Here is a 26,931-nt window from a genome sequence, read left to right on the forward strand (position 1 = left end):
GGGGGGGGGGGGGGGGGTCATTTGTACTCTGCTCACCTAAGCAATGGAGGGGATATTAAAATATGGTGCTGCAAGCACAGGTATGGTGACACACTAGATGGAATCCCACCAGTGTAGCTCACTTATCCGTTCCTCAACATGTGTTATTTATTTTCTCCTAAGAGGCAGTGGGTTGCAGGCAGAGCTGTAGCTGCTGGACATAAGTTGCATCTCTCGTCCATTGCCCTATTTCTTCTACTGCCCCAGATGTGTCTGGACTGGTAACTAGTGACCGGCTGCCTGTGTCCCCTGCTGTGGCTGCGGCTGCCGGAGTGGCATTTACCTGTGGTGGGGACTTCCTGGTTCCCAATCATGTGATTGGCCAAGATCTCGCAGTACACAGGATCTCTCTGTGCTTGTACTTCTTTTGCACTGAGACTCCACCCATCCACCCACATAGAGCTTAGCACTTTTAAGTCCCCAAGCACTGAATAGACATAAGGATATCCTTACACAGAAATAAGGATCAAATAGGGTTTGAGGTAACAATATGGTTAAAATGGGGCAGACTAGATGGGCCAAGTGGTTCTTATCTGCCGTCAATATCTATGTTTCTATGGAGCTGAGGAGTGGGCACATTCAGATGTGTAAACAACGCAAAAAAGTAAGTAACTGGGCAAAACCATGTTGCATTGCAGGTGGGGCAGATGTAATATGTGCAGAGAGATTTAGATTTGGGTGGGGTGTGTACAAACTGAAATCTAACTGTAGTGTAACAATAAAGCAGCCAGTATTTACCCTGCACAGAAAAAGAGAGGATTTTGGTACTTAACGATAAATCCATTTCTCTGAATCCACTCGAGGACATTGGAGAACTAGACAGCTGGGGTGTGAAGGATGCAGAATGGAGGTAGCACAATGTACTAAACAAATTATGCACAGCTGGTTCCTCCCCCTTCACGCCTCCCCATCCCTCCAGTTTGAAAAATTGACGGAGAGTAGAGGGAACATGAAAGATCAAGGCCATACGAGAAGGAACCAACCGTACCATCACGTCAAACAGCAACCAAGAAACATTAACACAATAACCAAACTGTTTGAACTAAATTTTACAAGAACACGCAGGCTGATAGCACCGAGGTGGGCGTCCAGTATCGGTAAGTGCCAAAATCCTCTTTACTCTTTCATCCACTAGGGGACACTGGAGAACTAAACAGCTGGGGACGTCCCAAGAGATACTCCCATGGGCGAGAGTGCTGTCCGAAGCCTGAAGAACCAAACGTCCAAAATTTGCATCTCTAGATGCAAACGTATCAAACTTGTAGAAACGAGTGAACGTGTGTGCCGATGTCCACCTTGCAGCTCTGCAAAGTTGGGTAGTGGAAGCTCCTCTAGCCGCAGCCCATGAAGCTCCTACTGATCTGGTGGTATGAACACCTACCCAAAAAGGAACTCTCTTACCACAAGAAATATAAGCCTGTTTGATGGTTAGTCGTATCCATCTGGCCAAGGTTTGTTTTGAAGATGGCCAACCCCTCCTGGGTCCATCATACAGTACAAACAAAGCGTCAGACTTCCCAATAGAATCCGTAGCCTGTCCACAGACCCGTAAGGCTCTGACCACATCCAAGGACAAGCCCCCCTCATACAATCCTTCAAAAGGAGGGGACCACAATCGGCTGGTTTATGTGGAAACTCAAAACCACCTTAGGTAAAAACTCCGCTCTGTCTTAATGAAAAACTAGGAAAAGACTTTTACATGACAGGGCACCTATCTCTGAGACCCTTCTTGGTGATGCTAAAGCTAGGAGCAGGACTGCTTTCCAGCACATATATTTTAGATCCGCCCTTTCCAAAGGCTTGAAAACGGCCGACCTCAAAAATTCTAACACCAAATTTAGAACCCACAGGGCGTGGGAGGACAAAAAGGTGGTTGTATTCTCAACACACCTTGTAAAAATGTCTGGACAAAAGGAGGGGGCCCTAGTTTGCACACCATAATTAAGTAATGAGGTGCTACTCTGCTTGAGACTTGATACAGTATACAAGGGGAAAAAAGTTGCAGGTGCACTATCTCACACCAGCTCAACCTGTAATAACCAAAGGCATTTAGCATAATCCTGGCCAGGGCTATGAGCTTGCCCACTGTGCCAAGGTAGCCTCTCATTGGATAAGTCCCTAACATTAACTATAGGGGTTCAGGTCCGGAGGGCAGGACATCCCAGAGCCACCCAGCCAGACAACCCCAGGGCACCGCAAGAGTGATACAAATAAAGGGTTAAAGAGGTAGGAGCAGCTGAAAGTGTTACATATATATATATAACACAAACTATAAATGCCACAGTGTATTGAAATAGTGTTAGATTGCGATGCCCTGGGGTCGTCCAGCCACGGCAGGTACAGGGAGCCCCGCACCCCAGAGAATCCCCCCCAATAATGACACTATGGTACTTATAGTTTGTTTTATATATGTGTATGATCCTGATGACGATTATTCAATAAATCGAAACGTTGATGACATGATTATTCATTATTGAGAAGAGTGAGTGCCACCCGCTTATTGATCTCTATTTGTGGTTTGCTACCTGGAGGAGCACCTGTGCCATACGTTTGTGAGTGGTAGTGCCGACCAAAAAGGACTTTATATATTATATATATATATATCTCCTATATAATAGCCCAGATCTGTGACTTTGTGACTCATTTGCTAACGCTGGGCGGAGTCACAACCCTGGGCGGAGTTAGTCAAATCAGTCACAGATCTGGGCAAATCTATAGGAGACTAGGAGCAGAAGCAGATAGTATGGGCATGGCACAGGCAGGGGTGCATACCTTCCAGCTTTCTTCGGGCAGACAGGGGTGCATACCTCCAAGCTTTCTTCAGGCAGAAGGAGGGACACACGCGCGGTGAAAATGGGGCGTGGCCAACGAAATGGGGCGTGGCTTCACGGGAGGGCCCCCGTTTTCGTCTGTGAGGGGGCATGCCCAGCGCTCTGTGAGCTGCTGGCATGCCTCCAGGGGCGGATTATGAGTTTCCGGGGGGGCCAGGGCACTTGAGACAGGGGAGCCCTATCTCATTGCTGTTCCTGCTGTGGGGCTGGGGGCGTGGCCTTATCGCTGGACACGTGACCACGCCCCCTTATGCAAATTCCGGTAAAAAAATGTATATGGCATTTTGGCCCCTCAGCTAGGGCTAAATCAAGAGGAGGTGGTCGCTCCCCCCTACACACCCGCACAGGCAGAAGAAAGCAGGGAGACTGCTGCCTCCCTCCAACACCACAGACCTGCCAACATAGGCGTGCGCAGAGACTGACTGGCGGGTGCCGCTCTGGACTTCCCCCCCTCCAAGACATTGTAGTGTTCTCTCACCTCCCCTTTCCTGGATATAGACTGCTCACCTGGGCGGCCCATAGACTGCACACCTGGGCGGCCCAGGTGAGCAGTCTATATCCAGGACAGGGGAGGTGAGAGAACACTATAATGCCGTGGAGGGGGGGGGGGAAGTCCGGAGCGGCACCCGCCAGTCAGTCTCTGCGCACGCCTATGCCTGCCAACACGCAGCAGCGTGTGCTGACTGTAGCACAATGCTGCCGCTGTTGCTGGCAGGACGGGGGAGCTTCTGAGCTGGGACAAAGCTTCTCCAGCCGGGGGGCCCCCTAAAACTGTGGGGCCACGGTACGTACCCCCTGCCCCCCCCCCTTAATCCGGCTCTGCTGCCGGAACCCCGGGATAATTGGAAGGTATAGGGGTGTGTGAGGGGGTATGCCGTACAGACAGATGGGCACCGGCTCACTGTGTGCTTGACCCCCCACATCAGCATACTCAGCAGGGTCTCTCTGGCGCGGAGGAGCGTCACTTTCTAGCACACTCCACGCTTCTTAGCTGCAGTTTTGTGGGGCACCTGCCACTGTGCAGGTTCCGTACTGCCTCTGTTATCTCCAGCCCCGGCAACCCCACCGCTAGCTGCAGCACTGCCGCCCACAGTGAGGTGCGTCTAGCTCCTTCCCACACTTTAGCCAGCGGGTAGCGCTGCAGAAGTCTGCGCTGCTTGCAGGCTCCGACCCCCTCCTCCCTCCAGCCGCAGCGTCTCCTGGGAGCTAACCAGTCACTCCCAGTGTCCCCTTACCACAGTGCCCAGCAGCCGCGAGGTGCGCTCTGTGTGCATGCTATGACCCCCTCCTTCCTCCAGTCGCAGCGTCTCCTGGGGGCTAACCAGTCACTCCCAGTCTTCCCTTACCACAGTGCCCGGCAGCTGCGCGAGGTCTGCGGTGTGTGACTAAGGAGGGGGGGAGGGATGCTGACGGGCAGAGGAAGCAGGACTCCAGCCTGAGAGAGTCAGCCATGCCAAGTCCCCACCAGCAGCAGATCCCAACATTTTGGAGTGGAACAGCAGCAGCCAGCAGCAGTGACTCCGGTAAGACACATCTGTCTGTCACCACTGTTTTGTCCCTAATACCAATCTCTACCGCGCCCTGTGTTCTGTCATGTCCCTGTCACCCCTGGCCTTGCCCTGTCACCCTTATCATGGTCCTTTCACCCTTATGCTGGCCCTGTTACCCTTATCCTGGCCCTGTTACCCCTATCCTGGCCCTGTCACCCCTGTGCTTGCCCTGTCAACCCTACACTGGCTCTGTCACCCCTGTCCTGGTCCTGCCGCCCCTACCCTGGCCCCGTCACCCCTATCCTGTCCCTGTCATTTCTGTACTGGCCCCGTCGCCCCTGTCCTGGCCCCGTCGCCCCTGTCCTGGCCCCGTCACCCCTATCCTGGCCCCTTCACCCCTGTTCTGACCCTGTCACTCCTGTCCTGGCCCTGTTACTGCATGACCTCCAACTACCTTTTTGGCAGGTACAGTACCCGCAGCGCCTCCAGACCCCTACTCAATGCACCACACCTCCGCACCTTCCCCTCCACCACATGCGGCACTCCACCCCTCCCCCACACGCTGTGCCTCCAGACCCCCTGCACCACCCGTGGCTCCCACTCCTCTGCCCCTCCACCACCCACAGCACCTCCAGACCCCCTCCACCATCCACCCCCCATATATGTCTCCCCCCACACCTGCCCCCCTCCACCAACAGCATCTGCAGACACCCTCCTCCATATGCGGTCCCCCCCTCACCTACCCCTCCCCCAGCCATGGCACCCCCGCACCTGCCTCTCCACCACCTGCTGCGCCTCCGGACCCCCTTCCCCATCCGCCACACCACCCGTACCTGCCCATCCCCTACCCACGGCGCCTCCGGACCCCCTACCCCACCCCCGGCACCCCTGCCCCTTCCCATCCCACAGAACCTACGGAACCCTTCACCCATCCGCAACATCCCCGCACCTGCCCCTCTCCCACCCATGGCACCCCTGCCACTCCCCCACCTACAGTGCTTCCGGACCCCTCCTCCATCTGCAGCCCCCACACCTCTGCCCCTCCCCCACCCGCAGCACCTCCCGACCCTTCCCCATCCGGGCCCCCCCCTTCCGCCCCCCTCCATCCGCAGCATCTACAGACACCCTCCCCCATCCGCAGTCCCCCCCGCACCCGCTACATTCTGTACATCGTGCCCTGCAGGTGCTGTTCACGCCGTCGCAAGGGGCTGCGCATCCTTCACCATCGCACGCCCTTTCATTGTGCAATATTTAACCACTAACAAAGGAATGCAAGTAATACTCCATATAATACAAATATTAAACCCCAGAAAGGCATGCAAGGGTTAAGGGGGCGTAGCCCCTTGCGACGGTGTGAAGAGCGCCCGTAGGGCACGATGAAGCACCTAGTATATTATATATATAAATAAACACTTTCACAGGTCCTGGCCTTGGGCGACAAGCAAATCCTTTGATGAAGAAGTAAATGCAAGCCTCTGCCCCCTCAGCAATCAGATTCAGCTGAAAGGGACTGGAATGTAGTCTACCGTATTGGATGGCTTCAAAGGATGCTACCATCTTTTCTAGAAGCCGTACACAAAGATGCAGAGAGACCGTCTGGTATTGTAGAACCTGACGTACCATTTCCTTCATGTCTTGAATGTTGTCTTCTGGGAAAAACACCTTCAGATGTATTGTATCTAAAATGAGACCCAGGAATTGAATCCTCTGCGTCGGTTGCAGATTAGATTTTTTTAAATCCACGATCCAGATGTGTCGAATCAGAAACTGCTGAGTGATCTGAGCATCCCAGATCAACTGGTCTTCAGAGGGGGCCTTGATAAGAAGGTCGTCCAGATACGTTATTATCATTACCACTAATGATCTTAATTTCACAACCATGACTGCCATGATCTTTGTGAAGTCTCTCAGGGCTGATTATAGGCCGAATGGTAGAGCTCTGAATTGGTAATGAGTCTTGCCCACTGCAAACCGTACATAGGCTTGGTGCAGGGTCCAAATTGGGACATGGAGTCCATCGACACCAGGAACTCCCGCTGCTTCAGACCCGCAATTACGGACTGTACTGATTTCATCTTGAATCTGTAAACCGTCAGGAATTGATTTAATACCTTTAAATTGAGGATTGGCTTGACAGACCCATCCGGTTTTGGTACTACAAAAAGAATTGCATAAAATCCCATTCCTCTTTGAGAAGTTGGGACAGGCATAACTTCCGTCTGAAATAACTTTTGAATAGCTGTGTCTAATGACCTCGCTCTTTGAGGGCAGAGAGGAAGGCCTGTCATAAAGAACTCACTGTGAGGTCGGTTCAGAAAATCTATTTTGTATCCCTGGGAAAATAGGATTTTAATACCTACCGGTAAATCCTTTTCTCTTAGTCTGTAGAGGATGCTGGGGACTCCAAAAGGACCATGGGGTATAGACGGGATCCGCAGGAGACATGGGCACTTTAAGACTTTAAATGGGTGTGAACTGGCTCCTCCCTCTATGCCCCTCCTCCAGACCTCAGTTATAGGAACTGTTCCCAGGGAGACTGACATTTCGAGGAAAAGGATTTTTGTTAACTAAGGGTAAGACACATACCAGCTCACACCACACACACCATACAACATGGCTTTTAAGAAAATACCAGCTAACGGAATTAACTAAAATCAGCAACAGGCTGATCACAACCGAAACACAACCTTTTTGTAACAAAAGCAATAACTAAAGCAAGTACTGCAGATAGAGTCCGCACTGGGACGGGCGCCCAGCATCCTCTACGGACTAAGAGAAAAGGATTTACCGGTAGGTATTAAAATTCTATTTTCTCATACGTCCTAGAGGATGCTGGGGACTCCAAAAGGACCATGGGGATTATACCAAAGCTCCAGAACGGGCGGGATAGTGCGGATGACTCTGCAGCACCGATTGAGCAAACATGAGGTCCTCATCAGCCAGGGTATCAAACTTGTAGAATTTTGCAAAAGTGTTTGTTTGAACCCGACCAAGTAGCTGCTCGGCAAAGCTGTAACGCCGAGACCCCTTGGGCAGCCGCCCAAGATGAACCCACCTTTCTGGTAGAATGGGCCTTCACCGACTTCGGTAACGGCAATCCAGCCATAGAGTGCGCATGCTGTATCGTATTACAGATCCAGCGTGCAATAGTCTGCTTGGAAGCAGGAGCCCCAAGTTTGTTGGACGCAGAGAGGACAAACAGAGCCTCCGTTTTCCGAATACGAGCCGTTCTGGCGACATAAATCTTCAAAGCTCTGACTACATCGAGAGACTTCGAGTCAGCCAAGGCTTCAGTAGCCACAGGCACCACAATAGGTTGGTTCATGTGAAACGAAGAAACCACCTTTGGTAGAAATTGTTGTCGAGTTCGCAATTCCGCTCTATCCACATGGAAGATCAAATAGGGACTCTTGTGAGACAAGGCCGCTAATTCCGACACCTGCCTTGCGGACGCCAAGGCCAAAAGCATGACCACCTTCCAAGTGAGGAATTTTAACTAAACCTTCTGTAATTGTGACGTAAGGAACTGCCAACACCACGTTAAGCTCCCATGGTGCCACCGGGGGCACAAATGGAGGTTGGATGTGTAGCACGCCCTTCACGAAAGTCTGAACTTCCGGAAGGGAGGCCAATTCTTTTTGAAAGAAGATCGATAAGGCCGAAATCTGGACTTTAATGGAGCCTAACTTTAGGCCCGCATCCACACCTGCCTGCAAAAAATGGAGAAAACGACCCAGCTGAAAATCTTCCGTAGGAGCCTTCCTGGCTTCACACCAAGACACGTATTTTCTCCAAATACGGTGATAATGCTTCGCCGTTACCTCCTTCCTTGCTTTAAGCAGTGTAGGGATGACTTCACCGGGAATACCCTTCCGGGCTAAGATTTGGCGTTCAACCGCCATGCCGTCAAACGCAACCGCGGTAAGTCTTGAAACACGCACGGCCCTTGCTGTAACAGATCCTCCCTTAGAGGAAGAGGCCAGGGATCTGCCATGAGCAGTTCCTGAAGATCCGGATAGCAGGCCCTCCGTGGCCAATCTGGAATGACGAGTATCGCCTGAACCCTTGTTCTTCTTATGAGGCTTATCACCTTTGGGATAAGTGGAAGTGGAGGGAACACATAAACCGACTGAAACACCCAGGGTGTCACCAGGGCGTCCACCGCACTGGCTTGAGGGTCCCTTGACCTGGAACAGTATCTCTGAAGTTTCTTGTTGAGGCGAGACGCCATCATGTCTATTTGAGGAATTCCCCACCGACTCGTCGCTTCTGCAAAGACCTCTTAATGAAGACCCCACTCTCCTGGATGGAGATCGTGCCTGCTGAGGAAGTCTGCCTCCCAGTTGTCCACGCCCGGAATGAATACCGCTGACAGAGCGCTTGTATGTTTTTCCGCCCAGCGGAGAACCTTTGTGGCCTCCGCCATCGCTGCCCTGCTCCTTGTTCCGCCTTGGCGGTTTATTTGCGCCACTGCTGTTATGTTGTCCGCCTGAATCAGGACGGGCAGGCCTCGAAGGAGATGGTCCGCTTGTAGAAGGCCATTGTAGATGGCTCTTAATTCCAGAATGTTTATGTGCAGACAAGCTTCCTGGCTTGACCATTTTCCTTGGAAATTTTCCCACTGTGTGACCGCTCCCCAACCTCGGAGGCTTGCATCCGTGGTCACCAGGATCCAATCCTGGATCCTGAATCTGCGCCCCTCCAGGAGGTGAGAACTTTGGAGCCACCACAGCAGAGAAACTCTGGTCCTGGAAGATAGGCTTATCTTCCGGTGCATGTGGAGGTGAGACCCGGACCACTTGTCCAACAGGTCCCACTGAAACACCCTGGCATGGAACATGCCAAACGGAATGGCCTCGTAGGCCGCCACCATCTTCCCCAGTACTCGAGTGCATTGATGAATTGAAACTCTTGCTGGTTTCAGAATCTCTTTTACCATGCTCTGGATCTCCAGAGCTTTTTCTGCTGGGAGAAAAATTCTCTTCCGTTCCGTATCCAAAATCATGCCCAAGAATGACAGGCGCGTTGTCGGAACCAACTGTGACTTTGGAAAATTCAGGAGCCAACCATGTTGTTGCAGGATCGTCAGGGAGAGCGTAACGCTTCTTAGCAACTGCTCCTTTGATCTCACCTTTATCAGGAGATCATCCAAGTACGGGATAATTGTGACACCCTGCTCGTGCAGGAGCACCATCATTTCTGCTATTACCTTGGTGAAAATCCTCGGAGCCGTGGAGAGCCCAAACGGCAACGTCTGAAACTGGTAATGACAATCCCGAACCGCAAACCTCAGGTAAGCCTGATGTGGAGGAAAAATGGGGACATGCAAGTAAGCATCCTTTATGTCGACTGACACCATAAAATCCCCCCTTCCAGACTGGAAATCACTGCTCGGAGAGATTCCATTTTGAATTTGAATCTTTTCAGATACACATTGAGGGATTTTAAATTGAGAATTGGCCTGACCGTGCCATCCGGCTTCGGATCCACAAACAGGCTAGAATAGAAGCCTTCTCCCCGTTGTGACGGAGGTACCGTGACAATGACCTGCTGTTGACACAGCTTTTGTATCGCAGCGCATACTACCTTCCCTTCCGAAAGAGAAGCTGGCAAGGTTGATTTGAAAAATCGGTGAGGAGGCACTTCTTGAAACTCCAATTTTCACTATTTCCAGCACCCAAGGATCGAGGGCCGAACGGGCCCAGAAGAGTTGAAGACGTGCCCCCACCGGTGCGGACTCCCGCGGGGGAGTCCCAGCGTCATGCGGTGGACTTGGCAGAGGCCAGGGAGGACTTCGGTTCCTGGGAGCCTGCCACGGCCGGCGACCTCTTTCCCCTTCCCCTACCCTTAGTAGCAAGGAAGGAGGATCCACGTCCTTTATTGAATTTATTAGACCGAAAGGACTGCATCTGATAATGGGGCGCTTTCTTTGTTGGACTGGGACATACGGTAAAAACGATGACTTACCCGCGGTAGCTGTAGATACCAGGTCCGCGAGGCCCTCACCAAACAAATCGCCACCTTTATACGGCAGAGACTCCATAGCCCTCTTCGATTCAGCATCGCCATTCCATTGATGAGTCCATAACGCTCTCCTAGCCGAGATTGCCATGGCATTGGCCCTTGATCCCAAAAAGCCAATATCTCTCGCAGCCTCCCTTAGGTAGACTGCCGCGTCCCTGATATGACCCAGTGTCAAAAGAACGCTATTCCTATCAAGGGTGTCTAATTCAGATGACAAGTTCTTTGCCCATTTTTCAATAGCACTACTCACCCATGCCGATGCTACTGCAGGTCTGAGCAGCGTGCCCGTAGTGACATAAATAGATTTCAAAGTAGTTTCCTGTTTGCGATCCGCAGGATCCTTCAGGGCTGCCGTGCCAGGAGACGGAAGCGCCACCTTCTTGGACAGCCGCGCTAGAGCTTTGTCGACAGTGGGGGTTGACTCCCACTTTTTCCTGTCCACAGAGGGAAAAGGAAATGCCATAGCAATTCTCTTTTGAATCAATAACTTTTTGTCAGGAAGACTTCTCCAAAAGGGCATTCAGTTCATGAGAGGGAGGAAAAGTTACCTCAGGTTTCTTCCCTTTAAACATACAGACCCTCGTCTCAGGAACGGCAGGGTCCTCCGTGATATGCAACACCTCTTTTATAGCCACAATCATATACTGAATGCTTTTAGCCAGTTTCGGATTCAACCTGGCATCCCATTCGTCGACACTGGAATCGGAATCCGTGTCGGTATCAGTATTTGCTATTTGGGTAAACGACCGTTTCAGTGACCCCGAGGGGGTCTGAGTTTGGGACAAAGCATCTTCCATGGATTGTCTCCATGTTTGGTTCTGCGCCTCAGATTTATACAATCTCGTTTAATAAAGCCACACTTGCATTCAAGACACTCAACATATTCACCCAATCAGCAGTCGGCGGTGCCGACAGAGTCACTCCAGCTTCCTCCTGGGAAGAGCATTCAGCCTCAGACATGTCGACACACCCGTACCGACACGCACAAACACACTGGGCTATAGGGGACAGACCCACACTAAGGTCTGTTAGAGAAACACAGAGAGAGTTTTCCAGCTCACACCCAGCGCCTATACCGGACTGAAACTAATAAATATATCAAGTCCCAGGTCCACCAGCGCTTTTTATATAAATATATATAAGTATATCAACACAAATTTATCTGTGCCCCCCCCGTTTTGCACCGTTACTTGACAGTAGTGAGGAGGCCAGGACCAGCGTCTCTGCAGCTGCCTTGCAGAGAAAATGGTGCTGATTAGAGCTGTGAGGGCTAAGCCCCACCCCCATAATGGCGCACTTAAGTCCCGCTTTTTTAACATACTGGCGGGGGTCTATATACAGTGCCTATGCACTGTATAGCTCTTTGCCAGCCAGAAAAGAGGTTTATTGCTGCCCAGGGCGCCCCCCCTGCGCCCTGCACCCATGTAGTGCCGATTGTGTGTGGGAGCAATGGTGCGCTGTGCGGTTCCTCTGAGAACTGAAGTCTCCTGCCGTCTTTCTGAAGTCTTCTTTGCTTCTGCTACTCACCCGGCTTTTTACTTCTGGCTCTGTGAGGGGGGCGACGGCGCGGCTCCGGGAACGAGCAGCTAGGCTATACCAAGTGATCAGACCCTCTGGATCTAATAGTGTCCAGTAGCCTAAGAATCAGAGCCTTTAAACTCACAGAAGTAGGTCTGCTTCTCTCCCCTCAGTCCCATGAAGCAGGGAGCCTGTTGCCAGCAGTGCTCCATGAAAATAATAAACCTAACAAAGTCTTTTCAGAGAAACTCAGTAGAGCTCCCCTGTTATGTGTCCAGTCTCTCTGGGCACATCTGGAGGAGGGGCATAGAGGGAGGAGCCAGTTCACACCCATTTAAAGTCTTAAAGTGCCCATGTCTTCTGCGGATCCAGTCTATACCCCATGGTCCTATTGGAGTCCCCAGCATCCTCTAGGACGTATGAGAAATAATATTGTTGATCCAGACTTCTAGTGAGGCTTCGGCCCAAGTGTCCTCAAACCTTTCCAACCATGCACCCACCATAGGAGACCCAAAGTGAGCTGGGAGACTGTCATGCCACAGTCTTGTCAGAGAGGGCAGAAGGGATGGGGGGCGTGAAGGGGGAGGAACCATCTGTGCATAATTTTTTTACTACATTGTGCTACCTCCGGTCTGCATCTTTCACACTCCAGCTGTCTAGTTCTCCAGTGTCCCCTAGTGGATGATCGAGAAATATAAATGTATTTCCTCCCCTTGCATTGCAAAATGGTTTGCTCCAGATACGAAGTTACGTGCTTTTTCTGCCTTGCTTCCAAATCAGAATCAGGCCTTCTGTGCTGAGCAAGGTAGCTGACTGGAGATTGCCTTCAAGCAGTTGCTGGTGGGACATGTCCAATCAGTAATCTGAGCAGCATGATAGCACAACAAAGAACTATCCATGTAGATGGTTCTATATCTCAGCTGCCAATAATGCTTATTTTCAAAGATCGCTGTTCACAAAGTTATCAGACATGCTCTGCTCACATAATGGAGACATTCATACTTAGTATAAGCTTATAGTGGGCATGCTGACGAAATAGAGGCCTATTCTGTGGTGAACATACACAAAGATGCAGTGATCTCAGATGGATCTCAGGGACCCAGTACGGGACTGGTCCAGATCTGTTCTGACAGCAATGCTGGTTATTCTCACAAGCAGATGGATAGGGGTAGTGCAGCCACATAGATGCAGTGATCTCAGATGGATCTCTAGCACCCAGTATAGGGCTGGTGCAGCACAGTTCTGATAGAGATGCTGGTTATTCTCATAAGCGGCTGGATAGGGGTAGTGCAGCCACATAGATGCAGTGATTTTATTTATTCATTAGCAGTTTCTTATATAGCGCAGCATATTCCGTTGTGCTTTACAATTAGAACAACAGTTATAGAACAAAACTGTGCAAAGACAGACAGCAATAGAGGTAGGAGAGCCCTGCTCACAAGCTTACAATCTCTCCGGCACCCAATATAGGGCCGGTGCAGATCTGTTCTGACAGCGTTGCTGGTTACTCTCACAAGTGGCTGGATAGGGGTAGCATAGCAGCATGGGTGTAGTATGGTATGCCGGCGGTCGGGCTCCCGGCGACCAGCATACCGGCGCCGGGAGCCCGACCGCCGGCATACCGACAGTGTGCGAGCGCAAATGAGCCTCTTGCGGGCTCGCTGCGCTCGCCACGCTCGCTATTTTATTCTCCCTCCAGGGGGGTCGTGGACCCCCACGAGGGAGAATGAGTGTCGGTATGCCGGCTGTCGGGATCCCGGCGCCGGTATACTGTGCGCCGGGATCCCGACAGCCGGCATACTGAAGACCACCCTAGCAGCATCGATGCAGTGATCTCAGATGGTTCTCTAGCACCCAGTATAGGGCTAGTGCAGAACCGCTCTGACAGCGATGCTGGTTACTCTCACAAGCGGCTGGATAGGTGTAGCATAGCAGCATAGATGCAGTGATCTCAGATGGTTCTCTAACTCCCAGTATAGGGCTGGTGCAGAATCGCTCTGACAGCGATGCTGGTTACTCTCACAAGCGGCTGGATAGGGGTAGCATAGCAGCATAGATGCAGTGATCTCAGATGGTTCTCTAACTCCCAGTATAGGGCTGGTGCAGAATCGCTCTGACAGCGATGCTGGTTACTCTCACAAGCAGCTGGATAGGGGTAGCATAGCAGCATAGATGCAGTGATCTCAGATGGTTCTCTAACTCCCAGTATAGGGCTGGTGTAGAACTGCTCTGACAGCGATGCTGGTTACTCTCACAAGCAGCTGGATAGGGGTAGCATAGCAGCATAGATGCAGTGATCTCAGATGGTTCTCTAACTCCCAGTATAGGGCTGGTGCAGAATCGCTCTGACAGCGATGCTGGTTACTCTCACAAGCGGCTGGATAGGGGTAGCATAGCAGCATAGATGCAGTGATCTCAGATGGTTCTCTAGCTCCCAGTATAGGGCTGGTGTAGAACCGCTCTGACAGCGATGCTGGTTACTCTCACAAGCAGCTGGATAGGGGTAGCATAGCTGCATGGATGCATTTGACTTGGACTACAGACGTAAATCTGTGACAATTTCCACGCATGTAATGCAGCCGCTTTGCATTGGGACTCTGAGTCAGGTCCAGCATCTATAACAAATCTCTGAATACATTTATTTCTATTAATTAGATTTGTACACCATTATTATTACATACCCATTGAAATCTATACAGATTTAGACCTATGTACTGGTCGGGTGGTCTTCAGTATGCCGGCGGTCGGGCTCCCGGCGAACAGCATACCGGCGCCGGGAGCCCGACAGCCGGCATACTGACACTTATTCTCCCTCGTGGGGGTCCACGACCCCCCTGGAGGGAGTATAAAATAGTGTGGCGTGCGTAGCGCGCCACCGTGCCTGTAGCGCGGCGAGCGCAGCGAGCCCGCAAGGGGCTCATTTGCGCTCGCCACACTGTCGGTAAGCCGGCGGTCGGGCTCCCGGCGCCGGTATGCTGGTCGCCGGGAGCCCGACCGCCGGCATATCGTATTGAACCCGTACTGGTCTCTTGGTGACCTATTTCATGTACTGAAGCCAACTCAGAGATACTTTACTTTAGTACCACATAAAAATTTTTATTTTTTATGTTGCAATAATTGCAACCAGAATTTGTGCTTAATATAATACACAGAGAGCTGTCAATTTACCTGGAAGTGCAATTAATCTCCACCCAGCCCAGCTTCCACCAGACGTGAAGAAAGACGCCACCCACTAAGGTTTGCCACCTGTCAGGAGAAATAAATGCATTCAATAAAAGCAGAAGTCATTCCCACAATGTGTCACTGCAGTATTTACTCATACTTTAGATGGGAGCAAGCACATCAGTACAGGGGTTGCAGTCACTATGTTGTTATATCAAGAGTCATCATGTCGACACCAAAATGACTATAGTTATTACATTGTCATTGATGTGTCGACATCTCCAGAATGCCAACATGTGAAATGCAGACACTAGAGTTAGGCTGTGGGGGGAGGACTAGGGTTAGAAGTCAGCAGGAAGAAACAGCTGCACTCCTGGAGCTGAATTGAGGTTTCAGATTGCTGCATTGCTGGGACCCACTGTTTTGTCAACATTCTGAGCATGTCGACATTAGAACCATGTCAACACGATGACTGTTGACAAAATATACCACACCCCATTAGAGGGCAACATGTTTTTAGGGGATCTGTATGGGATCCCAATGCACGGGATGCAGCCTGTCATTATACTGACAGCGGCATGCTGTCAGCCAGAATGCCGGCAGCAGGGCGAGTGCATCGAGGCCCCATGCAGGCTCGCTGTGCTTGCCATGCACAGGCATGGTGGCTCGTTTAGCTTGCCACAGGTTCTACTCTCCATCTATGGGTGTCGTGGACACCCACAGATGGAGAATCGCCTACCTCGCCAGGTATTCCGGTAGCGGCATTGTACCACTGTTGGGATTCCGGTGTCGGTATTGCAACCGCTGGAATCCCGACAGGCGGTATGTAAAACGCATACCGTTTTTAGGGACCTCAAAATTAGATCCTGGTTCCTGAAATGGGAACTGTTGCACAGTCACACAACTCAAGCAGCATATGGCTGGGTAAGAAATGACCATTGATATAATAAGTAAAACAGCTACATAGATTGTAAGCACTGCACTCACTTAGCCACATGTTAATCGTAAGGAAGATTACCTGAAATTATATTTCTAAGGCTTTCTTTTTGCATTGCTAGTATGATTGCTTCTACTAAGAATCTGTGAAGCCCAATGCTGGCCATTGGCCTCTTCTTGGCCTCCCTTACTGCAGATCTTCTTGCCCAGATACTCCATTCTAGGCAGATTCACACTTGTTCCATATTTTCTCCATTTATTTTATGATGGATTTATCTGCATTTTGGGTTATATTTAATGTCTTGGAAATATTATTGCACCCTTTTCTGAATGGTAGTACTTCTCAATGACCTTGGGGGTCAATCCAACCTGATCGCACGCTGCCGTTTTTCGCAGCGATCAGGCATATGTACCGCAATTCGCAGGCGCGACGTACGGATACAAAGCGTATTGCATACATATGCACCGCAATTCATGCAATCATATGCACCGCAATTCGCAGGTGCGACGTACGGGTACAAAGCGGATCGTTGCTGTGCGATGGATTTAATGAAGAATCCATTCACACAGCCGATCGCAAGGAGATTGACAGGAAGAGGGCGTTTGTGGGTGTCAACTGACCGTTTTCAGGGAGTGTTTGGAAAACGCAGGCGTGTCCAAGCGTTTGCAGGGCGGGTGTCTGACATCAATTCTGGGACCGGACAGGCTGAAGTGATCGCAAGGGCTGAGTAAGTTCTGAGCTACTCAGAAACTGCCAAACTATTTTTGTATCGCTCGGCTGCACATGCGATCGCACACTTGCACAGCAAATATACATTCCCCAGTGGGCGGCGACTATGCGTTTGCACGGCTGCAAAAAGTAGCTAGCAAGCGATCAACTCGGAATGACCCCCGTTGTCCCGACACTGCTTGAAATGCTCTTTTGTCTTCCTTTTGCGGTCTTTGTTTGGAAAGGTACCATCTGGGGGCAGCTTGCAGGGACAGGTATATTTATACTACAAGCACATCACACATATTACCTGCACAATAAACATGTAATGTGACTTAAAAAGAATGTTGGTTATTAGAGAGGAAATCTAGTATGGATATAGCAAGAGGGTGAATGTTAATGCAATTAGTTATGTTCAGCTCCTTGTTCCTACTCAACTTTGAAAAATGGTTGAACTTAAAGTCTCTGGTTCATTGCAAAATAAGCCGCTTTGTGAATAGAGGCCTAAATGCAGTTTTACTTCACCTTTCTACATTGCTCATGCAATCACTGTAGGACAATAGTGTAAAGATTGTCCAACATCTGTTTCTCATCGTTAAAGGACCATTTTAAGCAATCATCACTTGAAAGTTCAAGAAGTGCCAGAACCACCTATTCTATTACTGTACTGTATATATCGCAACTGAAATTCTTGGTTGAAGCTCCTGCTGTTCCTGGCATGAGCCATGCTATATGTATAAAAAAGTGTATATGCATATGTTTTGCATATAGTATATGGTAGGTGCAAGGGCACACTGATGCGCACTGATGAGGATAAGGACTATAAATAAACCCAGCATATATACTACCTGCGCAGAGGCAGCCGCATCTCATGGTGCACACAGCTCTGCATATGGCAGAAAATTGACTAATTCCCATGAATGTCTTTTGAATAATGTACACTAGTTTTACTGACATCTCTGCATCAGTCCTGTGTGTCTCTGAACTGTATTGAGTACGTCAAACTGGTGCTCAATAAAGTGGTATTATACTTGTCTAATTTTTAGTCCCAATGATACAGATCTTAAATTTATAACTCATATTAGGAAAGGGAAGGGGAAAGGGGGGATTCCGTGAGAAAATAAAAAACAGGGTTTACCACAATGTTTTCCCAGTGTTTTATTTCAGGCAATTCAACAGTAGCCTGTTTTTCTCTCTTGTAAAAATTACCTGTTTTCATGCACATAGCGGGGTATTCAATTAGCTGCAGGGTACACCCCATGGCTAACTGCCGGGCAAAACCCTTGCGACATGAAGAAAGGCTATACAAGCCTTTGTCCTGTGCCTATAACAATCGGGATATCAGGCACTGAAACCCGCTGATTCCGCGTAAACTGTGAAATGGGGGTTTTTTTTTGCCCCCTCCCCCGATTTTGCCATTTTTACATACACTTTAACTTGCAGCTCCATGAGACACTGAGCCTTCACACAAGGGGTAATCCTCGCTAATAGGATTATTCTGGCGTGTCAATTAGACACATATACCCCACACAGAATACATAATAAATTAAAAGGACCTGTGTGTTTTCACATCGCGAACACCGGGCAGTTTACTAGGGAATTTTATTTTCCGGTCTCAGGTGGAAAAAAAAAAAATCCCCAGTCAGTGCTGGCTTGGGGCTAATTGAATTTCCCCCTAGATACATTGGATGTGACCTCTGGGGCTCTATTTATGATGTTTGCCAGTTAAGCATGAAGCTTTACCATTTTAAAAAGAAAAGAAAAAAATCGATGTAGTTTGGCTGGCAGCCAGTCGTTCTCTTTATTGACATTTCCTGCTAATCTCATGTGGTCAAATTTGCACTTTAGGTAACTAGGAGCCAATACATTTCTAAGGTTAATGTGTTTCTTCAAATTACAACGGAGATCAGTGGTAGGACAGTCTTGAGGCTATGATCCCAAATCAAACATGAGTCGCTCTTCTAAAAAAAATTTTTCAACACAATACGATTTAATGTTTTACCTCAAAATAAAGGCTACATCAGTATTTGTAATAACCATTCCTGTCAATGAAACTAACTTTGTGATATGCTGCATTGTCAAGGATTTCAGCTGGATATCCTCTCATATGACAATTATCTACCATTTCATTCACCTGCTTAATAAATGTATCATCTGATGAACAATTACATTTCAAATGCATCTACTGTAGTTAAAAAAATATTTATCTTCCATGTTTTATGGTAATCACAGTCATTTTGTAATCAAAATTTGTGTCGACAAACTTTCTATAGTAACATTCCAATGGTACTGGACATTAAGGATGACATGAAGCAAGTTTGTGTAAATATTGCTACACATGTGGGTGACAGATTGTGTTGAAAGAGGATACAAAATATTGTGATGTGTTAGGGATTCTATTCAAAATAATAAATAGGTTGTTAGTATAACTGCCATAGAAAAGCAGGGTCCCTTGAAACCACTAATGTACAAGTTGGTATAGCTCTGGGTAAACTGAGTGCCCATGGCAGTTCCCACAACCTGAACATAATAATAGATGTCAACAAAAAAGAAACTAATTTTGTTTAAAGACAATTCTAAAATAAACTCATGTTGCCTTTAGGATAAGGGATGTTATAATATTATGCTTGTACAATTTAAACTTATCATGAAAATGACTACAAGGAAGACAAAATAACCCTGGTAGAAAGCACTCTTATCTGAGGTAACGAGAAAAATTAATATATACTAATGAAAAAATATAATCTTAAAATTACAAATTTAATTAGGTATGCCTTAAAAAATTATTTATACAACATCCATATGAATAAACTAATAAATATGTGATCTTATTGTAAAAATATGTAAAAAGAATATGGTCTTATCTAGATGACCTCAGTCAAAACAATTAATTATGTTTGAGTCCGTCTGTGTGATAATTCCCTTCTCATAAATGTAAGAAAAATGTATCAAAAATTTGATAATGTGACCATCATCTTTATCATTTATGTGCCCATGTGTAAATTCTCAGGGCAGTGATTTTGAATCATAGGTCACTTGAGGGATTATTTTGAGTTGGGTCACTTATGTGTCAGTGTGTGGCCCAGTTAACGAGGAGAGATGTCTGTATAGCCGTTTCTTTCGAGATATAACAGACAAGGGCATGCCATCAATAGGACATAAAAAATGGTGCCACCTGTGTAAAGAGATAAGGAATTAAAGTTTGTGTTGATTCACACACATATATAATGAGAGAATACAAGGCACCCGTATCATAAACAAATTACCCCGTGTAATCTATCCCAATAATTTTTAGGTTAATCACCCAAAAGGGGGAATCAATTTACCTTAGATATGGATCACAAAGGTTGCTATGTAGAGGTATGAGGTGCATGTGCCTCCATTTCCAGCAGTTTGTCAGACATTCCGCTTGCTGGATTAAGGGAGGAAGTGTTGGGGTAGAAACACTCAGGGCAATTGTCTGATTGATAAATTGCTTAGTGTCAACAGTTATATAGTAATACTCCAAAAGTAATGTACCTTGATTATCCACAACTGAGTACTCCTATATCTCAAAGGCAAATCTTTTCTGTGAAGAACCCAGGCCGTATCGCTCCAAATCTCTTTACCATTATTTCTTCCACATATATCCCATTAGTTTAAGCAAGAGTCCTGACAGAGGTATGAGGCACAATTACCTCAGTTTTTATCGATGGCTATCAAACAGTTAGTTCAGCAACAATCTGACAATTTCAAAATGCTGAAGTGAAAAAGAGGTGTTATTTACAACCATATCCAAACGGAGGTATGAGGCACCAATCCCTCGATTTCTCTTATGGGCTGTCAGATGATTTCAAATGCATGACAGAGGTGTACAGCATAATGAGCTTTGGTTCTTTTTGACAATTACCAAGTAGTTATATATGTTGATATCGTTTACTGTCAGAGGTATGAGGTACCGATACCTCAGTTTATGTCAATATCATAAGTGATTTTATTGCTTGACAGAGGTCTGAGACCCAGAAGCTTCAGGTCTTGCCAGCAGCCACTAATGCATTTGGCTAGATTGAAGACATAATGTATTTTGAACACATAGAGGTATGAGAAAGTGGCCAAGATATAGGCAGACCTCCCTTCTGCTGTTCTCCCGTCTTGCCAGCAGGTATAGGACGAGGAATGAGAGAGGGTAGGTGCATCCAAATTGGCCAGAAAAAAGAGAAAGAGGAGGTATCAAGCAAGGAGACTCAGGCAGGTATTCCCTGGTGCCTTGTAACAGGTAGTGCAGAGATTTTAAACCTGCACATTTGCCTCTATTGCGGTACACTCCTGAAAGGTTAATTATGGTTTTAATCACTGTTGGTTATTGTCAGTGTGAGCCAAATTGCATGATGATATTACTACTTATTCTCTCTTTACCCTATTGTCTTCCTATATATATCCCAACACAAAAATAATGATGGAAATCTTCACAATAGCTGACAAAACTCATTTGACATGTGATAATCAGCTGTTCTCTCTAATGCAGTATTACTGCTACTGCCAGTAATTGTAGCCACTGTTACCGCTTGCTAATTGTAACAATGGGTAACTCCCGAAAGACTCATTAGCATATCATATTGATCTGTTTTCTCTGATGCAATATTGCTGCTACTGCCAATATTTGCAGCTACTATTGATACTTGCCAGAAATGTTATATGTGTCAAAAAGAGAGATGATACATTGTCATAGGACATGTGGCTTTTTTTGAAATAACACCTCTAGAGTAGCACTGTATAAATATTAACCAATTTGTATCCTCATAGTTATTGTCCTGATCCTTTAAGATGGAGACAAGGTATTTAAATATCACGTATAAGGTTGTAAATATATTCACTGGCCACCACTGTGTCTATATAGTTACCACTCCCGAGACAGGACGCGGAGAAAAGGGGGAATTGCCACCCCAGAGTTCCACATATAAACGTCTATACTCGGGGACGATCCCCGCCGTCTATCAACCGCGCGGGGTCCCGTCCTCCTGCGGCCGCTCTGGCCAGCGGCAAACAAACACTCCCTCCGTTCCCAGCTGCCACACTGCTGTTCCACTGACGGACCGGTGGGTCACGTGTGCGCACCACGTGACTCGCCCTCTTGGAAGACCTGACGTACGTTTCACAAAGCTTGATCACAGGTAATTAGGTAGCCTATGATCCATTGCTTTTAAAGGGGGGAATGCTACCTATTCACAGTCTTTCTTCATTACTAATCAATTATAGGTGCCGGACGCAGTCCTATGTAGCAAAGCTACCCAATTAAAGATCATAAGTTTCCAATAAAATTTAACAGGAACCTATTAAATACAAAAATTACTGCAATTCAATAGTGAGAAAAATCACTAATCAGTAAACAAGAACCATACAGACTATATTGCGGTAAGTATATGCATGTAATCCCAAAAATAGGGAAGAAAAAGGAAAAAGGATGATGATATATGGGGCATTTCAAAAAACATGCAGTTATGGTATAATTAAATACTAGAGATGTATTTCCGTAGGGGTCCTATTATTGCCCGATATTATTTAAAAACATTTTTTAAGATTTTTAATTATTTATGTACATTGGAACAAAGAGGAAGGAAAAAGAAAATTAATGTTATAAAATAGGGAAAATTAGTGCATATAGAGGATTAAAGGGATTAATGCCCATAACCAATAATATATTAATTACAATTAAGGTAGCTACAAATATGCATGTGCATCAATATTTGTACATATCTGTCAGCCCCTGCATCGTTATCAATGACTCCAGACCACAATAAATGAATAGTGGTGTAAGGTCATACGTTCTTTGTCATCAACCACATTGCAGAAAAATTGTACTGCATTTGTATAGAATACACTGAAACTTGTGCAGAAAATAAGGTGTGTGTGTGGTTCAAGAGATGAGTGATCTATATGGTTTTCGTGATAAATAAAATTATTATAAAAGTGATACCAGTGACATTGTGTATGTACTATATATCACTCGCATAGAGGTGATATGTAAAAAAGTGCCGAATTTCTATTAAATCACTCTTAGGATATAAAGAGAGTGATATGGTGATCTGAAAAATAATTTATATAAGGCCAATTGAATAACCAGTGAATAACATGATGAATTGAGAAAAAGTGAGAAAAGTGATATCGTGTTGCATTGATGCATTAAACGTGAAAAGTAATAAATGGTGTATGTGAAGAAACTGAATTAGAGCTATAATTAAATCCAATTCTGTAACTAAACTAAAAACGACTGAAAACACCCGATTAATATAATATCAAGATTATTTGGGAAGAAAAGCTCCAAAGTTGATATTCTCATTTAGACCCTCAGGGTTGAGAGCCCCAAGTTTAAAGGTCCATTTGCATTCCCTTTGTAATAAATGGTTGACAATGTCACCTCCTCTGTTTCCTAACTTAACTTGTTCCAAACCATAAACTTTAAGGTTTTGCCAGGACCCATCATGTTCATAGTGAAAATGACGTGCAACTGACGTCAGTTTTTTTGAAATTTGCCAGATCCTTTGCGGCATTTCGTATTGAGCCAATGTGCTCTAAAATGCGTTGTTTGAAAGGTCTACTTGTCATCCCAACATACCGTTTATTGCACTCACATGATATGCAGTAAACTACTGCTTCTGTATTGCAATTAATGTAATGTTGGGATTTTATGTTTTGACCAAAACGATCCATGATGGTATCTGTTTGTTTGATCCACTTGCAGGCTTTACAATGTCCACAAGGGAAGGTTCCCACAGTTTTTGGTTTTGTTGTTGGTACCCTTTTAAAGTGACTTGAGACTAATTGGTCTCTTAAATTTTGGGACCTTTTCAAGCTCATAGAAACCTGTGGACCTAGTTTTTCTGCCAAGACAGGATCTAATTGAAGAATTCCCCAATGTTTTTGGATCGCTTCCTTAGCCTGATGCCATTGACGGCAAAACCTTCCAACAAAGCGTAGAGTGCCTTTGTCACCATTCTTTGATTCCTTTTTTGTGAAGATTAGTTCATTCCGGTTTATGTTCCGGACACTATTGTGAGCTTTCTTGACTGATGTTTTACTATACCCTCTTTCTTGAAGCCTTCTTGTAAGTTCCTTACTCTGTTCAACAAATGATGTATCATCTGAACAGTTCCTTCTCAAACGGAGAAATTCTCCCTTTGGGATATTTTTAACTGTAGAAGGAAGATGTGAACTGGCATGATGTAAGAGGGAATTTGTGGAAGTTTCCTTCCTATACAGTTTTGTAGAGATCATGTCATCCTGGTTTTTATATATCAAGATATCCAAGAAGGGAAGTTCCTGTTGACTGATGTCATGAGTCAAATGTATATTGAGTTGGTTATTGTTAAGATGTTCAATAAAGAGTAAAAGTAATTGGATATCACCCTCCCAAATCATCAAGATATCATCAATGTATCTAATCCACATTATGATATTAGAAGTGAAGTTATCATTCTGATCCGTAAACACGTTTCATTTCCCACCATCCTAAAAAAATATATTTGCATATGTAGGTGCGCATGCCGCTCCCATGGCGGTTCCTCGCGTTTGTAAATAAAACCTATCATTAAAGAGAAAAAAGTTATGATGTAATATGAATTTTAGGAGATCTGCTATGAAGGCATGAAATCCCTCATAACCCTCAGTTCTCATGAAATAATTAACTGCCTCCAAGCCTATTGTGTGGTCAATGGATGTGTATAATGACTCCACATCCAGTGAAACCAAAAACTGGTTCTCTTCCAGGCGTATGCCATGTAATCTGCGTAAGACATCCGAGGTATCCTGGACATAGGATGGGAGTGCCTGAACATGATGCCTAAGATGTGTATCCACAAAGATACTAGCATTTTCTGTTAAAGCACCTATACCCGAGATGATGGGTCTCCCGGGTGGTGTTGTCAGGTTTTTGTGCACCTTTGGGAGCAAGTAGAAAGTTGGTATCCGAGGATGGTCACTAGAGAGAAAAGCAAATTCATGGGAAGTGATGATATCATCTTTGAAAGCATTGGTAATCTTTTTATTATAGATGGATTTGAATTCCTCTAGTGGATTGAAAAGATGTCTTTTGTAGCATGTGGGATTATCCAATTGCCTATAAGCTTCCTGTAAATATTTTGTTTGGGGCCACAGAACCACATTTCCTCCTTTATCGGATGGTTTTATAATTGTATCCCTCCATGATTGTATCTCACGGAGGGCCAATTTTTCTTCTTTCGTTAGGTTAAAGTTTTTTGGATATAGGGGTTTCTTTATATGAATTTGATCAAATTCTTTAGATACAGCCTTAATAAATATCTGTACCTCTGGACTGGTATGTTCTGGAGGGAAGAAAGAGGATTTCTTCTTAATTATTGGTCTGGTCTTCACCTCCCATTCTTGGCCCCGAGGTGTTGAAGTTTCTTCTTCAAGATCCATCAGGGCCTCAAGGGCTTCAAACTCCAAAATGGCAAGATTCTCAATCGGTTTTTCTACATGGATCGAGATGGGGTCCTTATGGGTTCCCTGATTTTGATTGTGAAACTTAGTGAGAAGCAACTTTCTACCAAACATTTTTAGATCCTTTTCCCATTCGAATCTATTGAAATCTGTAGTTGGAGAATATGTGAGGCCTTTACTCAAGATAGATAAGTGATCTTTGTTTAGCTGATGTTCAGACAGATTGATCACTTTGAGATTAGATGATGATTCCGCCTCAATGCCTGCAGAGGGGAGGTGGGGTGTCACCTCTTCCGAGTGTTCCGTATGGGTTGTCTCCTTGATGGTGGGGAATCCCATTGTCGATAGCCTCTTTCGTTTCCTATTTGCCCTCCTTGTTTTCCTTCTTTTTGCCTTCCCCTCTTTCCCTTCGCGAAATCCCCTAAAAAAGAATTAGTTGAAAAACTGGAATTGAAATTGGAAGCGGTATGGTTGGTCCTATAGTTTGTTGCTTGCAGTGTCTCAGTACCAGATTCCAAATCTTCAGTCCCTGATGTCTCTGTCTCAGAGGATGAATAGTTATCCGTGTTCTTTGGAGGGTATGGTTTCCACACTTGTTTATGCCACTTGAAGATTTTGCCAGATGCAAAATCTCTTCTATCTCTGATAAATTTATTCTTTTTTCTATCCACGATGGTTTGTTCGTAAGTTTTAATATCCGCCTTATGTTTCTCAAAGCACCGTTGGAATTGCAAATCTTTTTCCCAGGGTTCAAGTTTTTTGCTGAGTTCCTCTAGATCCCGTTCACACCCTTCCAATACAAGGTTATTGTGTTTCATCAGAATGTGAATTAAATCATTTGAGCATTTTAAGAGAGCGTTCTCCCATTCACCTCTTAAGCCTTCACTTGCTAGTTCGAATGTGGGAAAGACTCTTGGTCTTAAACCCCTTGGAACAATTTTGTTCTTGATATAGTTCTCAAGTGTAATGAGATCCCAATTAATTCTAACCTGCTTCTGTAATGTCTGTTTAAGTCGAAGAAAGTCTCCTTCCCAGCTTATGTGGGGATCCTGGTTTTCAATATTGCTAGGAAAGATATCTTCCAAATTATCACCAGTTGCTCTTTTGAAGGTCAATTCTTGGCTTAAATTAAAGCTCATTCTGTTCCCGCAATGTGTAGATGTAAATAATACAAACAGGCAATAAAGGGAGAAAATTCGGTATTACAATTTCTTGGAATCAAAAAAGAAGATCCCAAGAAAAGTGTAATTATTGTAAATAGTTATGATGTAATCCGTGCTGGCCCTTAAAGAAAGACTGTAACCAGTCTATAGAAATTGTTACAAAAAAAGAGAGGGGAAAAGGGCTGGGGAAGGCCGCACAGGATAAATAGTTGAACAAATTGTAATTACCTCAGTGGTAATTGTGGTCTGGAGTCATTGATAACGATGCAGGGGCTGACAGATATGTACAAATATTGATGCACATGCATATTTGTAGCTACCTTAATTGTAATTAATAATAAGAATTTACTTACCGATAATTCTATTTCTCGGAGTCCGTAGTGGATGCTGGGGTTCCTGAAAGGACCATGGGGAATAGCGGCTCCGCAGGAGACAGGGCACAAAAAAGTAAAGCTTTTACCAGATCAGGTGGTGTGCACTGGCTCCTCCCCCTATGACCCTCCTCCAGACTCCAGTTAGGTACTGTGCCCGGACGAGCGTACACAATAAGGGAGGCAATTTGAATCCCGGGTAAGACTCATACCAGCCACACCAATCACACCGTACAACTTGTGATCTAAACC

The 26,931-nt window shown here is 46.2% G+C and overlaps 1 protein-coding gene across 2 annotated transcripts in view; it reads right to left on the reverse strand.

Moving 5' to 3' along the window:
• The window catches only part of TMEM241 (transmembrane protein 241), a 381,772-nt gene that overhangs the window by 279,368 nt on the left and 75,473 nt on the right, over window positions 1-26,931 (reverse strand). For both annotated transcript variants that reach the window (XM_063923592.1, XM_063923591.1), the window contains exon 3: window positions 15,071-15,148. In XM_063923592.1, the coding sequence (XP_063779662.1) occupies window positions 15,071-15,148 (78 nt within the window). The remainder of the gene's footprint in view (window positions 1-15,070; window positions 15,149-26,931) is intronic.

This window comes from Pseudophryne corroboree, chromosome 5 (genome assembly GCF_028390025.1).
Source record: "Pseudophryne corroboree isolate aPseCor3 chromosome 5, aPseCor3.hap2, whole genome shotgun sequence".
NCBI classification, from domain to species: domain Eukaryota; kingdom Metazoa; phylum Chordata; class Amphibia; order Anura; family Myobatrachidae; genus Pseudophryne; species Pseudophryne corroboree.